The sequence below is a fragment of the Taurulus bubalis genome (genome assembly GCF_910589615.1).
Source record: "Taurulus bubalis genome assembly, chromosome: 12".
Classification (NCBI taxonomy): domain Eukaryota; kingdom Metazoa; phylum Chordata; class Actinopteri; order Perciformes; family Cottidae; genus Taurulus; species Taurulus bubalis.
Window position 1 is genome coordinate 15,523,255 of NC_136600.1, and position 21,363 is coordinate 15,544,617.

At 41.3% G+C, this 21,363-nt stretch overlaps 1 protein-coding gene across 1 annotated transcript; it reads right to left on the reverse strand.

The window, feature by feature from the left end:
* Nucleotides 1–267: 267 nt before the first annotated feature.
* On the reverse strand, nucleotides 268–15,976 carry bcl3 (BCL3 transcription coactivator; the record flags this gene model as incomplete). The annotated part of the gene is made up of 9 exons (XM_079227634.1): nucleotides 268–708; nucleotides 813–894; nucleotides 1,382–1,549; nucleotides 1,915–1,992; nucleotides 2,113–2,201; nucleotides 2,713–2,914; nucleotides 8,127–8,235; nucleotides 14,923–15,043; nucleotides 15,451–15,976. The coding sequence occupies 9 exons, from the start codon at nucleotides 15,974–15,976 to the stop codon at nucleotides 590–592; spliced, it is 1,494 nt and encodes a 497-aa protein (XP_079083760.1). The 3' UTR covers nucleotides 268–589.
* Between the last annotated feature and the right edge of the window lie 5,387 nt (nucleotides 15,977–21,363).

The following is a 21,363-nucleotide window of genomic DNA, read 5'->3' on the forward strand; positions in this document are numbered from 1 at the left end:
AATTACTGTGCAATATCAAGTTACATTGCCCATCCTTATTGTAAGCAGACTGTAATGTAAAAGACTTAAGGTGTCCAAATTGATATTTGTTGTCCTTGCAATCTCTCTACAGTTCTCCAATATTTTTTTTTTAAAGACGTCAAGGCCAACATACATTTAAAAAAGGGCCTCAGAGTTCACTGAGCCAAGGCTCATGCCCATCATTTACTAACACACCTTTATGTTCAGCCTTGATTGCATGTACAGTAGTAGCACATGTCTGTTGCTTCATAGATGCATATGGAGAAATCCAGCAGTAGCTTGTCGGTTGCTAGTTTGGTCCCAGTCACAACAGCAGCTGAATGAGCAGGGAAGTAGCAGGCAGCTCTCGGTCCAGGCACCTAAACCCAAGGGGGGATAAATCTTTTTGCATGGAATCCAGGAAAAGAAGGCCAGCTTGTAGGGAAGTTTAATTTCAGGCGCAGTCTTTTTCTGGTTTGTCATCCCATTAGCTGAATCTTCTTCTGGAAGTCCTTGTGGGCATTGATGTCTCTTTTTTTGGTTGGCCATGTGGAGGTAGTTGCAACTTGCACTCAACAATAACTTTGAGCTAGTAAAATGGAAATACAAGCGTAGATGGAGTCTTTGGAGATTGGGAGGCGCTATAATGAGGGGTGTGTGGTGTAGTCAAAGGTGAACAACCACGACTGTGGTTGGGGGATGGGGACCCTAAAGGAAAAGCAAAGAGTACTAATTAGTACAAATTGAATATTGTGATTTGCAGTAAGTACCTGTATGCCTGCCTGTGTGTGAACCTGTCTGCATTTTCTTACCATTTTCCGTGAAGCTGCTCCCATGTGGTGAGACAGACACACAAATCGGATTGGAGCCTCTCCCTCGTAACACATCTGCTATCTGCAAAACAGTTACAGTTTCTTACAAACTTCCACGCACGCTCTAAAATTAAAGTCACAGTGATTTATAAAAAGATAAATGTAATATTGTTGTAGAAAACGCTGCACCATTTAGGTCTGTCCTCTAGAGGGAAGGATACACTTTACTTTCCATTCCCAACCATTTTGTCCTACTATTCCAACCAGAGCGGAGTCAAGTAGATTGTGCAATTGTTTGCATTTGTTCTGACGTAATTGAAGTATTAGTGGGATTTTCCATCATTGAAATTACAGTAAGCGATTGAACATTTGGACAATCACAAGGTACTTGTTCATTTTCTATTTGGCAACCTTTTGGTGTTTACTGTTTTCTTGACACTATCTAAATTGTCCTGAAGCAGCAACTCACAACCTTAAAAAATGGCCAAACCAACAATATTGTAAGAATGGAATTTTAGCATGGTCTGTGTTATTATGGATGTTTATTATTCTGTCATCCTTTTGCTTACTTTCTTGTTCTTGGCCACCATGACAGGGGTGTCATTGTGGTAGTTCTTGAGGCTGCTGTCAGCTCCACTCTTCAGCAGCAGCCGCACCGTGTCCACCTGACCTCGGCCACATGCGCTGTGCAGGGCTGTGTTCCCACTGTATGACTGGCTGTTGACATCACAGCCCCTCTGCAAGAGAAAAACAAGAAGTTGAGACCGATATGATTCATAAAGAAAGCCAAAGCATAGAAAGTGAAACAGAAGATAAATCCATTGAGAGGTTGAGTTCGGTCAGATAGGAGAGAGGATGAAGAGACAATGCTTTAAAAGGAGAGATTAAGAAAGGCGAAAAGATCATTATGTCCATGTACAACACATCAGCTCTGATAATAGAGATAAACTATGACTAATTTGCACCAATTCTTTCAAGTTCTTATATTCAAGATAGAAAAGAAGGGGACTCTCAGTATGCAGCTTATGAGCTGGAAAACCAGAATTAGCTGAGTCACAACCCTTCTCCCCCTCCTTCCTACCTTCTCACACACCCTCATTACCTCAATGAGGAAGTTGACCATGTCTGGGTTATTGCTCTCCACTGCATGCATGAGAGGACTCTGGCCACTCTTGATGTCCTGATTCGAGAGATAAAAAAGCACCATGGGAAAAGTCAGAGGATGCACATACCGTAAATGTCAAACTTGTGATGTTGTGAAACTTTGTCAGTGCTGAGTCAATGCAGCACAGGAACCGACCTTAGCATTGATGTCAGCGCCTGCATCCAGCAGCATTCTGGCCAAATCTTTCTGGCCACGCAGCATCGTCAGATGGAGAGGGCTCAAACCTGAAAACAGTGACAAAGCAGAGTTTCAAAGCGAGCATATATATATACATATATATGTATATATATGTATATATATATATATATATATATATATATATATATATATGTATATATATATATATATATATATATATATATATATATATATATATATATATATATATATATATACATATATATATAGTGTAGTAAAATAGGCTGTGGGGTTGTTCACCTATTTGACCGTTTTACTGCTTGCAAGTGGATTGTAAATTACTCTGTATCAAAGTGTCTGCAATATCTAGATGTAAATGAAACTGGGTCACAAACACAGAGAGTATATGAGAAAAAGGCCCTTTTTAATTTCATTGAAAGTCAGCAATGCTGAGACAAAGTCTATTTATTATATTGAAATCAAGCACTATTCATTTGATAATTACTTTGCATGTGTTCTCATCCTAAATCTTTCTTTGTCAAGAACAACTTCAATACAATACAGACCAAGGTGCTTCTTCTGTAGACTACAGCTTACCCTCAAAGTTTCTGATCTCCAAGCATGTGGAGGATTGGGAGTGAGAAAGCACAACAGACAGACAGTCAGGCTGTTCATATTCGCAGCAGAGATGGAGCGCTGTTTGGCCGTTACGGTCCAAGGCAGCAGGGTCGGCCCCGTCTCTCAACAAAGCCTCCACCATGTTTGCCTGCTGGGTGATCACTGCCAGATGAAGGGGAGTCTGGGGTGGGGAGGATGAGAGCAAAAGTGACAGTTTAGACAAGCCAGTGTATTCAGGTCCATAACCACAAAAAGCAGTATATTGTTTCTCAAAATAGTTACACACTGCATCACACACAAGCCAGCATTCAGAGAGTGGGACCCCTACTAATGCTGAACAAAGCTTCCACTCTCTATCCTCAAAGATCTCTTACCCTTAAAAGATGCCAGTATTTCGTAACAAGTAGCTATCATAGTGGTAATGTTCTGAATGAAAATGTAATATAGTGGAAATCACAGATCCTGATTTCCAGGAGACAGTTATCTTAGCTAAGTAGAAAGACGGAAAACAGGGGGTAACAGCGAGTCTGGCTTTGTCTGAGGATAACCAAATCTGCCGACCAGCTCCTTTAAATAACATGTTATATCTTGTTATAAATGCCGGATTAGTCCAGGGCTCTGTGCCGGTAGGCATGATTTTGTTACCTCTGGGCAGTGGCAAACTAGCTGTTCATCACTGTTTTCAATTGTTATGCTAAATTAAACCAGCAGCTGACTGTAGCTGCATATTTACTATTCAGATATGAGAGTGGTTTGATCTCCTCTAACTCACAGCAAGAAAGCCAAGTTGTTGAGATATTCTGCTGGCAGACAGAGAGAAAAAGTGAGAGATTTAAGATCATAATGTCCAGGGTGAACGTAATGAATAACAGACATGGTATGACATGGCATGACTATTCAAAATCTGCTAAATTATCACCATATCGTTGCAAGTGAGATTGGAGGAAGAGTAGCATTATTCCTATGAAAGGCCTTCTTTCATCTCTAACCAGTTCTACAGGTTGAAGGTCAGAGACACAAGAACTATGCCCGTAAGAACAGGCCAAGGCCTTATAAATAAACAAGCGATCATGATGGGCAGGCACGTGTGCTCCGTGCCTATTCCCACATCTACACAGACATACATAACTTGTACAAGCGCATACATCATGTCAATATTCATAGTTGTCAGCAATCAAATCAAAGTTAAAAAAATAGCTGACTGGGAAAAAAAGACCATTGCACCTTTAATCACTGAGCAAACAACAACAACCAAAGCAGGAGACCGTGTGATTAAGTCTACATTAGGAATAACCTGTTCTGAGAGACAAGCAGCCTGCAAGTACAGGAAAAACTAAATTACGCAGTTCACCAGGTGTTTGCCTGGATGAATCTTCTAAGTGCTGAATGAATTCACTTGAGCAATCTAGGATGTTCCTTTGGGTGAGATCAGCATGTATCATCCTGTTGATAATTATATCAACTCTGGCCAGGGAGGGCACTGACAACCTTCTATTTAACAAAGCAATAAAATATTTTAGTCATAAAAGGAAGTCTTTTAAACCGGACTTTTTAGTCGCTATTGAGGTTACGCAATAAACGCAACAATAAGGAACAGATTGTTGCACCAAGTTTCTCTCTTGCTGTACTGTTACTATACTAGGTGTGTGTGTGTGTGTGTGTGTGTGTGTGTGTGTGTGTGTGTGTGTGTGTGTGTGTGTGTGTGTGTGTGTGTGTTCTGTGGGTTTGTTCCAGTAAAGACTATTAAAAAAAGTAGTTGAGCAGTGGGAGAGTGTCTTTGTGGAATTCCTTCAGTGTGTCAATGCCAGTGTTCCTCCTCTCAGCTTCTGTTTCCCTGAATCCTGTGACTCACACACACACACGGATAATACAAAAAAAACGCACACAAAGTGCACAAACACACAAACACATTCATATTCCCTTTCATTTTGTCATTGCGTAAAGCTACACTACTAATTTTACCCCACACTTTGACCCCACACAGCACTGTGAAATGTGTATGGCAGAATCCTCTTCAATGATTTCCAGAACGTAACAAATTACCTTCCACAGTGAGGCCTTTTAAGGCCTTAAAAATAGACGTCTCAGAGTTGGCAGAGTCTAGCTGTGGCTTCCTGTAAAAGATTTCAAAGTGACTAAAACAAAAATCCAGCAAGATAAGAGGAAGGGAGTGAGGGGGGTGCAGGGCAGAGACACAAGGAAGCAACGGAAGCAGCAGAGGGGAGTCCAGGGGAAAGACAGGATAACAAGGGAAAATCCCTTCTCTTTCCCCTGGGTCTGTTCCTGCACACTTGCATTCCTGCAAAATGAGCGGATCCACATTAAGGAGGTAAAAAGATGAGAGGAGAATTCAGGGCATGAAGATCAGCCCCGGGCTGTAGGCAGTGCCAAACACAAAGAAGAGTGCAAGGCAACACTAAGAGACAGAGACTGTTCTTCTGTGGTGAACACTGTAGGGTAAAGCAAACCTGTTGCACAAATAAACATCACACGCTTTTACGTCAGTGTTGTTGACAGTTATACTGATAGCATCAGCCAGTCTGCTTGTAATGGTTAAAGCCCTAAATTCTCATAATAAATATGCAGCGAGAGATATGAAAAAAAGACAGCATACACAGAATGAGAGAGAGAGAGAGAGAGAGAGAGAGAGAGAGAGAGAGAGAGAGAGAGAGAGAGAGAGACGCACAGTAAGGGAAAGTCCCTGTAAACTACCCTTTGAACCAAGGTATGTTGAGAAACAGCCCAGGGGGGAGGGGCGGTCATGTGACTTCTCCTCAACGAGGATACTAAAGCACACACACACACACACACACACACACACACACACACACACACACACACACACACACACACACACACACACACACACACAATATTTCCACAATACAGTGAATGTAACCATTTACAGACATGTCTTTTAAGAGGCGATTATTGAAGTATTGCAGATCACCTGCATAATATACTAAATGACATGCATTTGAATCTAAAGCACATGACAAAGTGCGTGTTTTAGTGTGGGTGGTCCCTGGGGATTCAGTCCCAAAGCCCCACTAGTGTCACTGCCACACATTGCACCATCAGCTGGGGAGAGAGCAGCAAAATGTTGTCTACTATAGTGCATGTGTGTGCAGCCACACTGATAGCATGACCAGTGTGGGAGTATCAAACAGCTGTGTCTACCGTTATAGTTTGTGGAGTGGAAGGCAAATCAAATGACACGTGCAGTATTGTTCAGTTATGGTACTGATAGTAACACTCTGTCAAAAAGTTCCATATTCAAAACCACAGAAACTCAGGATTTGTCATCAATATTGGAAAAGCTGTATTATTATTTATTTGTCTTGGGGAAGTTGGCCAATGCCAGAAAATATGTTGAGCTCTGTCTGGTAAACTTACTGTTGAAAAACAAAAAGTTCCCGTTAGAAGTCTGTTCTATATGCCTGATATTCAGTTAAAACCACACAAATGACTGTGACGGGATCTGTGCCTCAAAATCTCCCTTTTTGGTTATAATTGCATGTGGCATAATATCTGCGAGTGTGTGAAAAAAGAGTTTTGTGTGTGTGTGTGTGTTTGCATGCATTTTCTTACACAGTGTAGAAACAGGATATCAAAAAGACCTATGCTGTTAAGCCTCAGCGATGAGGAAAGACAACAACTGATGATAGCAGCAGCGTTATTTCTGGTAAGCGAGCCTGTGGTGTCCTATGTGGTGTGAAACCCCAGCCTTGAGAACTAAAGCTCTGCACGGCTCAGGTGCTTTCTCTGCTGAAGAATGAAAAAAGAAAGCTGGCAGAATGCAGAGCAGGAGGCAAAGGAGGTGGAGACAACAGAAGGAGGAGTGTTGGCTTTAAGCCAATGGTTGGGACGGCCCTGGATTGGGAAACACTCAAAGACAATTCCTTGTACACGTTCCAGTAAAGTACAATGTAGTGTATCGCTTATTGTGAGGTTATTATTCAGGGAGTGGAAGGACACAGTCACCTCAATGAAAGTTCATTGAGTACATTTGTCCATTAAGATTGTAAATAGTCAAAGTTGCCCTAGACAGAGAGTGTAAGTCAGACTCTTAATATGCAAAACAAAATGTAATTATGTGCAGGAATATAAGATATAATTGATGTTTGCGACTTATGTCATGCCATTTCTACAGCCTGTTAATTTGTTTTTAGTTAAGGCAAACATAATGAGATATGAGTGCAGGGTTCAGGACTGTTCATGTGGGTCACACTTTGCTCAGCTTAAATCTTGGCTGTCTCCTCTGAATTTCACAACATGGTAAACCCAATGTGCAAACCCTGAAAATCCCTAACTATAGGGAAACTGAACACGATAAATGTACAAAATAAAACAAAATGCTGGAAAACACATGTAGTCCTTCCCAGCATATGCATGGTTTTGGCTTGTGGCAAGTACAGGTGAAGAAACCAGGAAGGGTGAATTCCACTGCATAACCATCAGCCACCATAACTGTAAGAGTATGCAATAACGTAGTGCAAGGCAAGGAGGAAACCAAAGCACTTCCTCTTTCATTCTTTTCCAAGTTACTGTTATCAGATGGGCCACACAGCAGGGGGAATGTGTTTTACATGCTGTGGTTGTTGGGGAAGAAAACCCCATCACCTTTCTATTCTACATCTATCTTTCATTGTGCTATACTGACTGACGCTGAGCCCTCTTTCATGTGTTATGAAATGGGAAATGGACTTTTCTAGTCTTCTGACCACTCAAAGTGCTTTAACATGTCACTCACCCATTCACACTTGTTCATGCACTGATGGCAGGGGCTATCATGCAATGTGCCACCTGCCCATCAGGACTCTAACTAACCATTCATACCCATTCACACACTGCAGGCGTAGTTACCTGCAACCTCTGCTAGGGTATCAAACCGCAGATCCTCTGATTGGATGACCCTGCCCTACACAGTCTTTCATAGTTTCATACTGAAACATGCAAGACAATCTTTCTGTGCATTGGATGTCTGCCACATTTTAAGGAAGACAACATTTCCCTCAAACTATTGATTTTAATTTGCAAAAGTAATGATAGCCTGCATGGTAGTGATAGTGGATTTCACTGTCACCTGCAGCAAGAGGGGCCAAAGTTCGATCCCTGATCCCAGGCAGTCCTTCAGTGTGGAGTTTGCACGTTCTCCTTTGCACGTCCTCCCATAGTCCAATGACATGCCGATTAGGGTTAATTGGAGAATCTAAATGGCCCGTAGATGTGAATGTGTGTGTGAATGGTTGTCTGTCTCTTTATGTGCCCTGCTATTTAAACTGCCCAATGTTGGCTCCAGCGCCCCCACGACCCTAAATAGGATAAATTATCATATAATGATAGCAACTGTGTGTGCATGCATGTGTGTATTTAAAGTGCATTGGATTTACCTGACGGAGGTTGTTGTAGATATCAAGGCCTCTGCGAGCCAAAAGCAGGAGCTGGATCAGTTTGTGGACGAGGGCCAACTCCTCCTGTACCACTGCTATATGGAGAGCACTGTAAGGAACAACAAAAACAGTTGAAAGATAAATGCTGAAGAAGTTTACAAAGGGCTTAAGTAGAACATTCCTTATCTGATAACTAATCAGAACTTACACTTTACATGTGTAATATATAGGTAAAGAGACTTTACATACATAAGTGCATAATCTCCACAATGGCAATTCATATCAGCACTATTTATTGATGGTTTTGCATACAACTTAAGTCTGTGAAGTGTTAAACTCAGTGCACTTTAAGTAGAATTAAAAAATTAGCATAATTTGAAAAAGTATCTATTAAAAGTAGAGGCAGGGTATTTCTAACTTTAGATTCAAGATATAAAGAGCTTAATAGAAACCATGGATCTGCAATTTTTGGAACTACAATCACAAAAGTGTATCATATCTTTCTATAAGTATATAAGCATAATTAATTACAGAGCAAATGATTTGTCAAAGTATTATTTACATCAAACAAATCAATTGTGTTATTACAGTCAGGTAAGACAAAACTTTTATGTGTGAATTCTGAGCCTTTTTTGAAGAATATGCTTCCTTTGTTTTAGTGATATTTGGTATACTTCATCCATGTCTTGTGCCATTGTTTTGTTATTAATGTATGTTTTTTAATTATTTTATTTTTTTGCTCCATACCATGTGATCATGTTTCTGGGCACATACATTAATTAAATAAAACAAATCACTTTTGCACGTCACAGCAATAAAGTCAGTCAAGAGGTCAACTTAAACCAATAGATTGGAATTGCTCTTATTTGCTTTCTTGCTGAGAGTTAGATGAGAAGATCAATACCACCCTGAGGTCTGTCGCTTAAATAAAAGGTTACAACTAACAGCTGGTTAGTTTAGCATAAAGACAGAATAGCAAAAGACCAGCACCTCTAAAGTTCACGTAATATCTCAGTTTTACCCATTTTCTCATCTTTTTTTTGTAATCTAAGATGAGCAGCTATTAAACTATTGCTTTAAATAAAGATCATTCATTTGGGATGACCATTTGGGATGGCCTTCAAATCTAGTCTGGGAAGAAATTTTGTCAGAAGTAGCAAATTCTACTTTAAAACAACAACTTTATAACAATTGTCATACAGGTACATCTCTCTCTGCAACCCATTTTCTGTGAAGTGCCTGCGGAGCAACTCGGTTCAGTGTCTCACTCAAGGACACTCCAACATGGTAAATGGACTTTTTTCAGGCTCCAGTTGCTTAAAGCGCTGCGATTCATGTCAAAATTCAAGGACACTGCAACACAAGCAAACTGAAGGAACCGGGAATCGAAGTACTGACCCTCCGGATAGAGGCCGACGTGTATGTCTGACCCACAACCGCCTCGACACAACACGCCAACTGAGAAAAAACAACCGGATCTGAATTATCCCAGGAGCTTCACAGATAAAGTCACAGGCATACCACCATCACAGACACCACCCTCATCACAGCCTTATCAAGATTAAGTGGAAACCACTATCTGTGAAGCGAAAGAACAAACGCAGGCCAAAGTTTAGGACAGTGAAAAGCAGAAAACCAAGCGGGGGAGGGGCATGCTATCGAAAAACAGCAGTTTTCAAATTTCTTTTTAAAGAAAGCAGCTTCCAGTAAGAGCCAGGCTGATTTTATGTCGCTTCCTGTTGTCACCAACAATGGCAGCATTCTTTAACCTGCTCTGTGTGCTGTGAAATCCAGCCATTCAGTGGTATGGTTTCTGACAGGGGCTTTCTGTAGGCTCACTCAGTCAGCTTCATCCAATGGTTATAGGTCCCATTCAGACAAACAGTACAATCATGGTACAGGAAACAGGGCAGCTTCTTGAGAAATTTGAAGCACCCTTGCATATAATTTGAGGTCAGAAAATAAGTTCTTACAGTGACAAAATCACTTGCAACAAACACTTCCTCTCAGCGATGTGTCCTACTGACGTGAAGTCATTAACAACACTAATATCCTGCCTGAATAGATAGAGATGAAAGAAATCTTTGAGCAAACAAGAACTCTTCAGCAACTTGTCAACACTTTTCTGCACATTTTATTAAAACTGTGCGCGTTTAAGGAATTTATTTTATTACAGTATCACAATACTCTAATGATCTCTTACAACCATATAAACCTAACAGCTTACATAATCTCGATATTCACAGTGGGAAAATTCAAAGTATGAACAGAATAATGCTTTTGGTCTGTTAAATTGAAGGTTAAGCGCATGCCAAGATTCACTTGGTGGTTTCAGGAAAAAATAGCTATGCTCTACTATGTTTGTGTATGTAACTAAACTTAACATTTTACCACCAAAAAACAAATGCAAATCGTCGATAATGCATGTGTATAAACATGCATAATTGGTCATGAATGAGCCAGCATGGACAGCAACTCTCAAACTAAATGATCCTGTGCCAGAGCCGGTTGAAACTGCAACTGCAATAAATAATCAGATGATTTGCGAACTGCAGAAAAAGCAGAACTGTATTTTGGAACTGGAGTAAGCAAGGTGGTTCTTTCCTCAGCTGGTCCCTGTTCCAGTAACTGAGCTCGGAATAGTGAACAAATCTGTATATATATATAAATATAAATGTATCATATTTACTGTACATTACACACAATCATCACCCATCATTTGTCTAAAAATCCCCTGCAGTGTGTCTCAGCCATAAATCCTATCGTGATTGGAGTGACCAATCCAGCTGCAGCATATCCACAGTCATATATAGTTGTGTAAGCATTGAGCTCAACTAATGTGTCAAGAGTTGCCTTAAAGTGACGTTCTCTCTTCTTATACACACGACTCTATCTGCATCCATCTCTCTCTTTTTCCTCTCAAGATGAAACTGTACTGTTTCTAGTTCCTGGAAGTGGGGCAGACCACAGCCCCAGATAACCCCAGGCACAGCGGCACTGACGCAAACAGGAGACCTGAGCCTGCCGCATCAACACTGGCGGTCCCGGTGTAACTGTGTGTGTGTGTGTGTGTGTGTGTGTGTGTGTGTGTGTGTGTGTGTGTGTGTGTGTGTGAGAGAGAGAGAGAGAGAGAGAGAGAGAGAGAGAGAGAGAGAGAGAGAGAAAGAAAGAGAGAAAGAGAGAAAGAAGAAAAGAGAAGGCTGCATCGTGTGGTATCCTGTTTGGTGTGGAGGGTGAGAACCTAGCCAAACTGAATGATCCAACTGAAGCCGAACATATCCTGTGGTCTGTGGACCAGCTGAGCAATGAGGTGATGTATCAGTGTGCGTAAATAGTAAACAAAAGAGAAGCAGAGTAGCACCACTTTGTCCAGTTAACAAGAAATTGTGGTTTATAGTCCATTGGGCTCGTCACGAAGAATGCATATCCATATTTGGCGACCTGATGAGCAAGCAATTTGCTATTTGTCATTATAAGGGTCACATCTAATGGTCAAGTGAGTGGGTGAGTGAGTGAGTGAGTGAGTGGGTGAGTGAGTGAGTGAGTTCAAACACCAACCGCACTGAGCCGTTTTGTGTTGCCTCGTCTGTGTACCTGTTGGCTGTGCTGCTGGTCGAGTTGGTCAGTGAGTGAGTGAGTGAGTGAGTGAATAGGATATTGAACATTAATCTGTACAAATATCAAGTCAGCATCGTCAGAAATCTTGGGCTTGCAACGATAGTTCAAGAAATAATCTCACAGAAAGGGTGAACTGGCATTCACTCTCTCATGCTATAGGGGAGCAGTGTTCGACGACAGTAAAACAGGTCGGAGGACTGTGGACTCAGGTCATATAACAGTGACCCGTTCACACCATAAGCAAACACTTTACCTATGTTGTTGCTTCAGTGTGAACAGGGAATACGTGTCTGGCTGTGGGACTACCATGAGTTCTACTATGAACAGAACAATTAAAAAATTAAAAATGAGAAAAAGAAATTTTGATGAATTTGGAAAATATCTTGGTGCAAGCAAGTCAGTTTTTTGCCAGTATAGAGTGTTTCATGCTAGTGGCGTGACTCTATGGTAATGTCAGTTTTATTGGTACACCACTTTGGTCCTGATTGAAATATCCCCAGAATTTGACGGGTTGCCATGACATTTTGCACAGATTTCCATGGTACTCAGAGGATGAATCCTAATGACGTTTGTGATCTGTGTAACTGTAAGCATGTTCCCCGGCCGACAGATGCATTTAATTCAAAGCATGTGTTTAGCCTCACAGTGCCACTGGTGTGGCTATAGACTAGTAGTGTTGCTTTGGTGTTTGTGTGTATTTTCTGAAACAAAAAGCTGAATGTTTATACCTGGTCCAAGACATGCGCAGAATCAAAATACCGTAAAAAAACTAAGTATTGGGTCGACATGCCATAGTAATTTGAAATCATCTCAGTCTGCAATTACAATATGAACCCAGTGTACGTGACAGTTTCGATGATCACATTATTGCCAAACTCAGCGGATGATGGTGTTATTGTGCAGCTAAATGGACTGAATGACATGTAGGGATGTATTTGTACGAGCTGTAAGGCAATCAACACATATGCACATCTCCAACACAAGTGATAGCGTGGCTAAGCAAGTGACACATAACAAAAATGGAGAGAGAGAGAGAGAGAGAGAGAGAGAGAGAGAGAGAGAGAGAGAGAGAGAGAGAGAGAGAGAGAGAGAGAGAGAGAGAGAGATGAAGTTGATAAAACAGAAAGCGGTAAATGAGGAAGTAAGGAGTGGATGTTTGGGTTTTTTGAGACCATTCATTTAAAAACACACAGAAGAAAAGAGAGAAAGACAGACACCTGAGAAAAACCGCAATCGTGTTTAAAAACTGAGCACTCACTGGTTTTCCCGAAACTATGGGGCTCAGAGGCGCTGAGAACCGCCGATGAACATCCCATTGACGTAAGAGTAGGCGCATGCTCGTTGTCACTTACATTATGCATACACGCACGCACACACACTTACACACAGGCAGTGTGAAGGGGGGCTGAGAGTGTTTCTTTCGGCAAAAACAACCACAGGTAGCCAGCCAATGTCTCAACTGCATTACAAAGGTGTTAGATTCTTTGAAAAGTCTCTGCACTGCAGCTTTGTTGCATTAAGGCACTACTAATAACATAATGTGCATATCAGTTCTTCTTTTTGGCTTTGTTTCTGCACTGCACATTTGGATAAGTGTCAACGATTTGTAGGAAGTGAAGGTGAACAAAAAACAGGTATAGGTTGCAAGAGTTTAAGAATCCACACTGTCAATCACATTGATATACATATATTTTCTGACATTGATCTTTGCAAATATAAAAATGATGGCTATTGCAAGAGTCACCATATATTGTATTCTTCTTATTCCCTGGCCACTGTCTGTTAATAGCGGATGTGTCACCATGATTTTGAGTCTCTGAAGTTGATATGGGACAATAAGCAGCTGCTTGTCACGGGACTTATGACTCCGCTACTTGTTGGTCATCACGGGTTTGTTTCGATTGGATGCAAATAATGCTGATACTTTTTTGAAACAGCAACATCAAAGTGTGTGTGTGTGTGTGTGTGTGTGTGTGTGTGTTCTTGTATGAGTTTGACATTTCAGATTGTGTGTGGGCGGGTGGGTGTTAAACTTTTAGACAAAGTAAAGTAATCATGCGTTAAAGTTAAATATTTGCATTAATTCAGTCTCGAGAACTCCTCCAGTGTCCTGTACAGTGTTCTCATTCTCAACCCCCCGTCCTACACCCTGAGATACTTCAAATCAAGGATTGGCCTCAACACACACTGTCTCATACATGTGATGCCTATTTATTCAAGAAGCTCAGATTCAAGTGCTACAGATTCCAGGTTATTGTGTAAGTCTCCATTGTCCCTTCGAATCATTCCTGGTCTACACTTAGTTTCCCTTACAGGAAGTGAAACAGCAGTAAAGAATTTAGGTGGATGAGGTGTGTGTGTGTGGGGGGGAGGGAGGGGGGGGGGGGGGGGGGGGGACTGACTGTACCTGTTCAATATGCAGTACCAGGTGAGTCACATAACAAATAATCTGAGATAATATGACAGGCATCTCACAAACCACATCCAGGTTGCGCAACGCCAAACGCTTGGTTTATGAGGTAAAACCGTTAGACGTTGTTTGGGTCTAGCCCTGTGAAAGACGTATTGACTTGTTATTTATGATACCGATCTAATTTCACTTTGTACGGAAATGGTAATTGTTGCCCTTTGAGAAGAGAGGTCAAGTAAAGTATCAGGCCCCCAGCAGATCTGCATTGACTGCAAGGAGCCACGATGCAGACTGAAAAGTCACAGGACTTCTTCATCCGGGACATTGTAACATGTCACAGTAGGGATAGCTGAGGTGTAAAAGAAAAATAATGAATGATGAGGGTTGCTGGGTCCAATTGTGCTTTGCTGGTTCACAGTCACGGCTTACTGGAACGTTTGTTAAAATGTCTGCTGTGGAAAAGGCCTATTGGTTCGCAAATTTGAGAATGCAGCGCTACAGAAAGATACACCAGATTAATGTGTCATGTTCCAAGAAGTTAAGAATGTTTTGTATGTTAATTGTAGGCTATGAATCTCAATCAAACTCTTGGTCTCTACAGGTGTAGATGAGCTGGATCTGTCTAAAGAAAATGAGTTTCGACTATCATCACAACCATCTGACTAAAAGCTGGTGATTCAAAATAATAATAAGTTCGTCGTACTCTTTTCAGCTAAATGTATGCATACATGACTTCCAACCAAAGCCAGTTTAAAGATAATAACATACGTGTCTCCGTCTTCATCTTGACGTGTAGCCAGAGCGATACCAGTCCGCTGGCTTTCGGCTTGGTGGGTCAGAGGGTGGTTCAACTCGGGGGCAGGGGGCAAACAGTACACCGAGTAGGGACCTGCGTAGGGACGACACAGAAAGAGAGAGACGGAAAGACATACAAGGTGGAAGAGAGGAAGAGGAAAATGATAAAGATACACATGTAAATGAAAAAGCTGCCTTGGAAAACAAGTCGGTTTTTTTTTCTACATGGACGTGTGCAACAGTGCATGCATGTGTCTATGCGTAGTATATGAGTTGACCCAGTGAGCTATATTTAATCAGAGGAGAATAGATGACAGGACATTTTCTTATTGATTCAGCAGCTGCTGCTGCATCTACTCCACTGTATTTTCAAGCAAAATGTTAAAGTGTGAAAGATCAGAAATGATTCGTTTCATACTGTATATCCTTTAAGTTTGAAAACAAATAAGCCATTAGAATAAAAAGTTATTGTGTATATGCATGTTGGTCAGTAACGCTTACCGTAATCAAACGGGTGCAGGAAGCGAAAGGGATATCCATCTGGACTCTGCCCTGCCTCTTCAACTCGCCGGAGAGTCGCTGGTGCTGCGGCGACCCTGCTTTCATTCGCGTTTGTCTCCAAACGCCCGGCATAACTCTCTCGTAATGTGAAGTCCGCATCTATCGCAGGAGAGAAGCGATCTCCGCGCTCGGGTAAAGCCGGGGACTGCGTTTGGGTCTCCGGCTCGACAAGAATCGGGCGTTTCCTAAACGGCAGCCTGCAGGAAGATTTGTCCGCTGGCCGTTTGCGAGCAGCGCCGTTTTCCGGGCCCGGTGCGCTTCTGACCGCGGGGCAGTGTATTTCCAATCTGTCTTTTCCCGTGCACGCAGGTGAGTAGTCGTCTGTCCCTCGAGCGTCCTTGGCGCGACCTCTGCAGTCCGGAGTCCTCGACCCGGCGCTCCCACGCTCTCGGTTAGTGGTGCGCAGATCCAGCGGCGCGGTGGCAACCGACTGGTGGTCACCGTTCATGGTCATGATCCTCGGCATCAACTGGAGGCGAGGCGCTCCGGATCTGAAGAAGTGTCAGGTGTGTGCGCGTGAAGAAAACTTCTCGACGTTCAGTGACAGTTTGGTGGTGGGATCAGTCCAATCCAAAGTGGCCAATTGTGCGCTTTCCCCCCATCCCCACGAAATCAAATGGGCAGCGATCAAATCATCACTCTGTTTCCTTTTGTGTCACTGGTGTATTTAAGATAAACCTTCAAAGTAATTGACTCTTACGCAAATGTGTTTTCGAAGAAGAGCCAGACAAGAGCTAGACGTTTGGTGTCGACAATGTGCATCCCAGCGCACCTACAGTAACAACTGCAGGTAGTGCAGCAGCTGCGATAGCGCTGATCTGCTTGTAATGAACTCGCGGTGCTTTCCCTCTCAGCGCTATAATCGTTTTGTTTCGGTTTAAGGGCAAATTAAACTGAGTGAAGAAGTGAAGAGAAAAAAAAAACACTTCGTTGAATTCAAAATGTTGTCTGCATTTCCGATCTCTTTCACATCTGTCTGTTTTGCATGCACGTTCAAACATCTAATGCTGAATTTCTCAAGAAGTTCAAGGATCGATGCTTTTCTCTGTTCGGGTGCTTTGGGGCTTAGAGCCTGAAGCTGGCTGCCCCGCCTGCAGGCTGATTCTTAATTGTCAACATGTACAACATAAATTCATTGAAATTCACAGCTGGACATGCTCAAAATGCACACTTGTTTTTATTTTCCTTTCTTCCAATTTTCTTTGCTTTGGTCAGTCATGTTAATAATAAAAGCTTCGAGATTGAATTTGATTTAAATTAAGCTATTTTAACACTTGAGGAGCAACATTGAGTTTCATGTAATGGAAACATGTTGCAGGTAATGTGGTCTCTTGTTATAAAGTGTATTTCTTTCCCTTATTGCAAAAGCCTAACAGATTAGATGAGAACGCAACATGGAAAAACTGATTTTAACAACAGGCAATGTGCAGAATTATATAGGCTATTTTTAAATGCAATTGGGCATCTATTTTTTGTTGTTTTGATATGTTAGCATCAGATCAAAAGACAAAGAGTGTCAAAAACAGAAAGTCTTTGAAAAGTAAACTTCCTCTCTGAACTTGTCTGTGCCCTTTTAATGATGTCATGGAAGGTATTGTTATTTTGTGCATGTCTCAGTGCCTTAAGTCAGCAAAATAATGTTAGTTTCACTCCCTAGTGTTTTTATAGAACAGACACTATTGGCTCAGTTGTGTTACATTACAGCTGATTGTACTCTTCAATAAATGGCAGCTTTCTTGGAATATTCTGACTCACAAATGCTCAATTCTCTGCATTTGTGCAAATAGGTAAACTCATTACGTTGTAAATAAAGAAGATATGAAAGCGCAAGTAAACCGTGTGCTTAGACTGTTTAGCACTCTAGTGTTGTTTGGAGGACACCGCATTTTCAAATTGTGCTCTATCGGATGAACAGTGTCAATCAGTTCATATCCTGTTCCTCAGGTTGTACATATGCCACCTGGCTGCCCTCCCAAAAGCAGGAATGGGAAGAAGTAAACAGGGATACAGAGAGAAGATGCTACATCCGAACCGGCTGATCAGTTGATGCCATGCCACATTACCAGATCACAAACAAGCTGTAAATGTGCATATGCACACTCACACCCACACACCCACACACACACACACACACACACACACACACACACACACACACACACACACACACACACACACACACACACACACACACACACACACACACACACACACACAAATAACATCTTACCTCCTTGTCTTTTATCTTATTCTACTCCACCCTGAGACCATGCAGGGTCTGATTACCAGGGTCAATTTGGGACTTTCCTCTTTCCACTGAAGTGTGGAGTTGGCAACGGAAAGTCAAACTTGGTGTCTAAAGTCCCTAAAACACCCTGACACTACACGAATATGCTCTGCAGCTGTCAATGCACTCAACCATTAGGGTCTCCGCTGGCATTAAGTGTCATTGTTTATGAAAAACACGGGCCTACCTCTTTAACGGACAGTCTCACCCTGAACACGCACTTCACAAATGTCATTGGTTAATCAATGAGACATTGCTGATGTTTGATGAGCTTAAATAACATACACATGTGCAGTATGTAAACAGAATGATCCCCATACCAATATGAATATTGGGTGGCTCAGTTTTCTGCTGCATAATGCAGAGTATCTGTGGCACAGATCAAGAGGTAGCATGAGGCCCCCTTGTGCCACGAGAGAAATGGTGAACCTAGACACTAAAGTAAGCATGAAGAAATACTATACTTCTTAAGCAGAATTAAACTACACTAGAACAATTTTGAAAAAAACTACTGTTCTCACATGCTGCTGCGCAAGTAGCCTTGACATTTGTCTTTTGCAGCCGGCGGTGGGGCTACTGCAACATGAACAACTATAGAAAATCGAGCAGGAAGCCTTTTTTTGTTGAGTTGAGTCATAGGATTGTAAAGTATTTCTAGTATTTTAGTCAAGGTAATATCAGCTGGAGCATGACATTAAAAGTGGTAGAATAATCAGATTTCAGTAACAGCACTAAGCTGGCTGAGTTGTGTCTGAATTAGTGTCCCCCTCTTGTGGATGTTGAAGTCATTACTCTCATTCTAATTTTTCATTGCTTATTCAAATATTGACCCTGCATGAGTTCATCTGATTTAGCACAGAATCCAACCTGGAGGCACTAATGACGAGCATTGAGATTACCTAAAGAAATAGCCACTCTTCTCACTGATGGTTATCTCCCACTCTCAGTTTCTTCAACTCACAAACGCATTCTCCTGGACTGAATATTCGTTGGTCTGCCTAAAAAAATCTAACACTTAAAAACAACCATGAATACAATGTAGGAAAAGCTGATCATTTTGGATCTACTACTTGGTTTTCAGGGAAGGCTGTCATGCAGGACAGAAGTGCACTACTGCCATCTTCTGGTCAAGGAACGCTGAGCAGACAACTATATTTTGCCTTTTAAATATAGAGTGTACTGTATATAAATATATTGTTTTTTACCCACATGTTTAGTTATTTATTCATAAATGGTATTGATGAATTATTCTAGATGTTTGCTGATTTAGATTACATGTTTAGATTGATTTAGATCGTGGAGACAGGCAGGATTTCTTTGTTCATTCTTTTCTTCATTGCTTGTTTTTTGCTAAATAATAATACATTTAAAAAAAGCACAAGATGTTGCATGGACAGTTGACTTTCACCTGCGTCTACCAAATACTCATAGTGCATCAGTGGCCCTATGATTTAAGTTTGATTATGATTTTTTGGACAACAGGCAATTACACCTTTAAAATTGACTGAGCGATGATGTTACCAGCACCAAACCTATAGGAGAAATCTGGATAGGCATGAAAGGTTACTTTGATATATATCATTTATCTGTGGATTGATAGAGAGAGGACAAAGTTAAAGTTTTGCTCAGCCCAGAGCTTGTTTATTTCTGTACACAATTGTCTACAATTGCCAGTCAAGTTCAGCTCAATAATTAAAGTGCAGGTTAATACCAAACGTTTCACAATTTACAAAACAAATGGTGTAACTAAACTGACGATAAATAATATAGTGCACATGGATTCAAATTATTTAACATAATATCTTCTCCATAAACAACACAGGGCCTAATTATAAATATGAATATGTACCACAATATAACTCAAAACACATACTTATTTTACTTTAATGCCCACAGTGGCTCACACATGAGCACATAATACTAGCATAATATACACATAATCTTTCCAGAACATTCCCAAAGGTTGTGCTCTCTTACACACTTGTACTCACAGCAGGTTAGCGAGGGACCTCAGGCCAGAGCTTGTTAAACTAATCTCGAAGTACCTGAGGGTCGGTGTTCAAAATCTGCTGGATAAGTGGTAAAACCCTGCTGCGGTTATTTGAAGTCACATCTAGTTTAGAGGGCCCTTGGCTGGCATCCATACATGATACATTAGAATTTGAAACAGATAACCTACTTGTTAAGATCTTCAGAACAATATTGAGCTTCTTTTCTCAAAGTTTTTTTTGTCAAAATGCAATATATCTAACAAAAGTTTATTCATCTTTAATCAAATGCTTAATTCAGTCATTTGGCTTTCCTCTGTTGTAACACATGGTCTTTTGTAATGTAATTAGTTTTTCAGGTATTCAATCATAAACTAAAATATTGGATAGAGAAACATTTTTGACCTGATGATGGCGATAAAGTGAAAATAAAGGACTCACCAACGTAATTACAATTCATCCTGAGGAGGACACGTCTGTATTCACTTTAGTAGCAATTCATGAGACAATTCATTCAAACCAACAATGTCAACCTTGTGGTGGCGCTGGAGGAAAAGTCACTGAAGTCCTTAGGATTCATTCTCTGAGGACCATAGATGTCTGTCCACAATTTCATGGCAATCCATCCAACAGTTAATACAATATTTAAGTATGAACAAAAATTGTGGACGTATTGACAGACTGACTTTGCAGCAAGGATTCTGGTGAAATGCCAACTAAATCCATTTAATCTGCTGGTGAAGATGATGATTATTTTTAACATCCCAACTGTTGAAGGTGACCTCTCCTTTGACCACAGAGGCATCCTGTCTGATAACAAGTAGTCTGACTGTGTATGCTATCTGAATACCACATTTTACTGAGGTCACGCTTCGATTCTTAGTAAATTAGACTTACGTTTTGAGTTCTCACCTTTCCATACTGCTTCTTCTTTGTGTCTCGTTCCTCATGTCACTCTCTCTCTCTCTCTCTCTCTCTCTCTTTCTCTCTCTCTCTCTCTCCCTCTATCTGCTTGCCTGCCCGAATAGTAGAGCAAAGAAAACAAACCTGTTTGTCTGGCTGCAACCAGGAAACCAATCAAAGGGTGCACCAAGAAAAGGAAGAGCGAGAGAGAGAAAGCGAGGGCGACATCAAGAAAGAGAAACAAAGAAGAAGCAGAGACATTTCAGCCAATGACAGAAGACATGTTTCCACTGTGATGTGAGTAGATGTCTCTTTTCTGTTGATCCTGACAATGTGGGACTGCTGCTGACGAGATGTGCGCATGATGAATACCGGTAAGTGTGCTAGATAGGGCAAAGAAAGACTGAATATGAAGGTGTGGAGAGAGTTGGGATGGTGTTGAAACTGTTTTAGAGTTGAGTATTAGTGTTGAGTCCTCCCTCCCTCAGTTTTCAGTTCACTCTTTCTTGTGCTTGGCCTCTTGTGTTTTATTGTTGATGTTGTGAAAATCTTTTTAAACATGTGTTTTTTCTTCCTGAAAATCTGACTCAGGAGGGAGAGGCTACAAACAGACCGGAGTGGATCTCTGGGGCCAAAATGCAACACTTCAAGGGCATTTTTAGAGATGCCGTAATC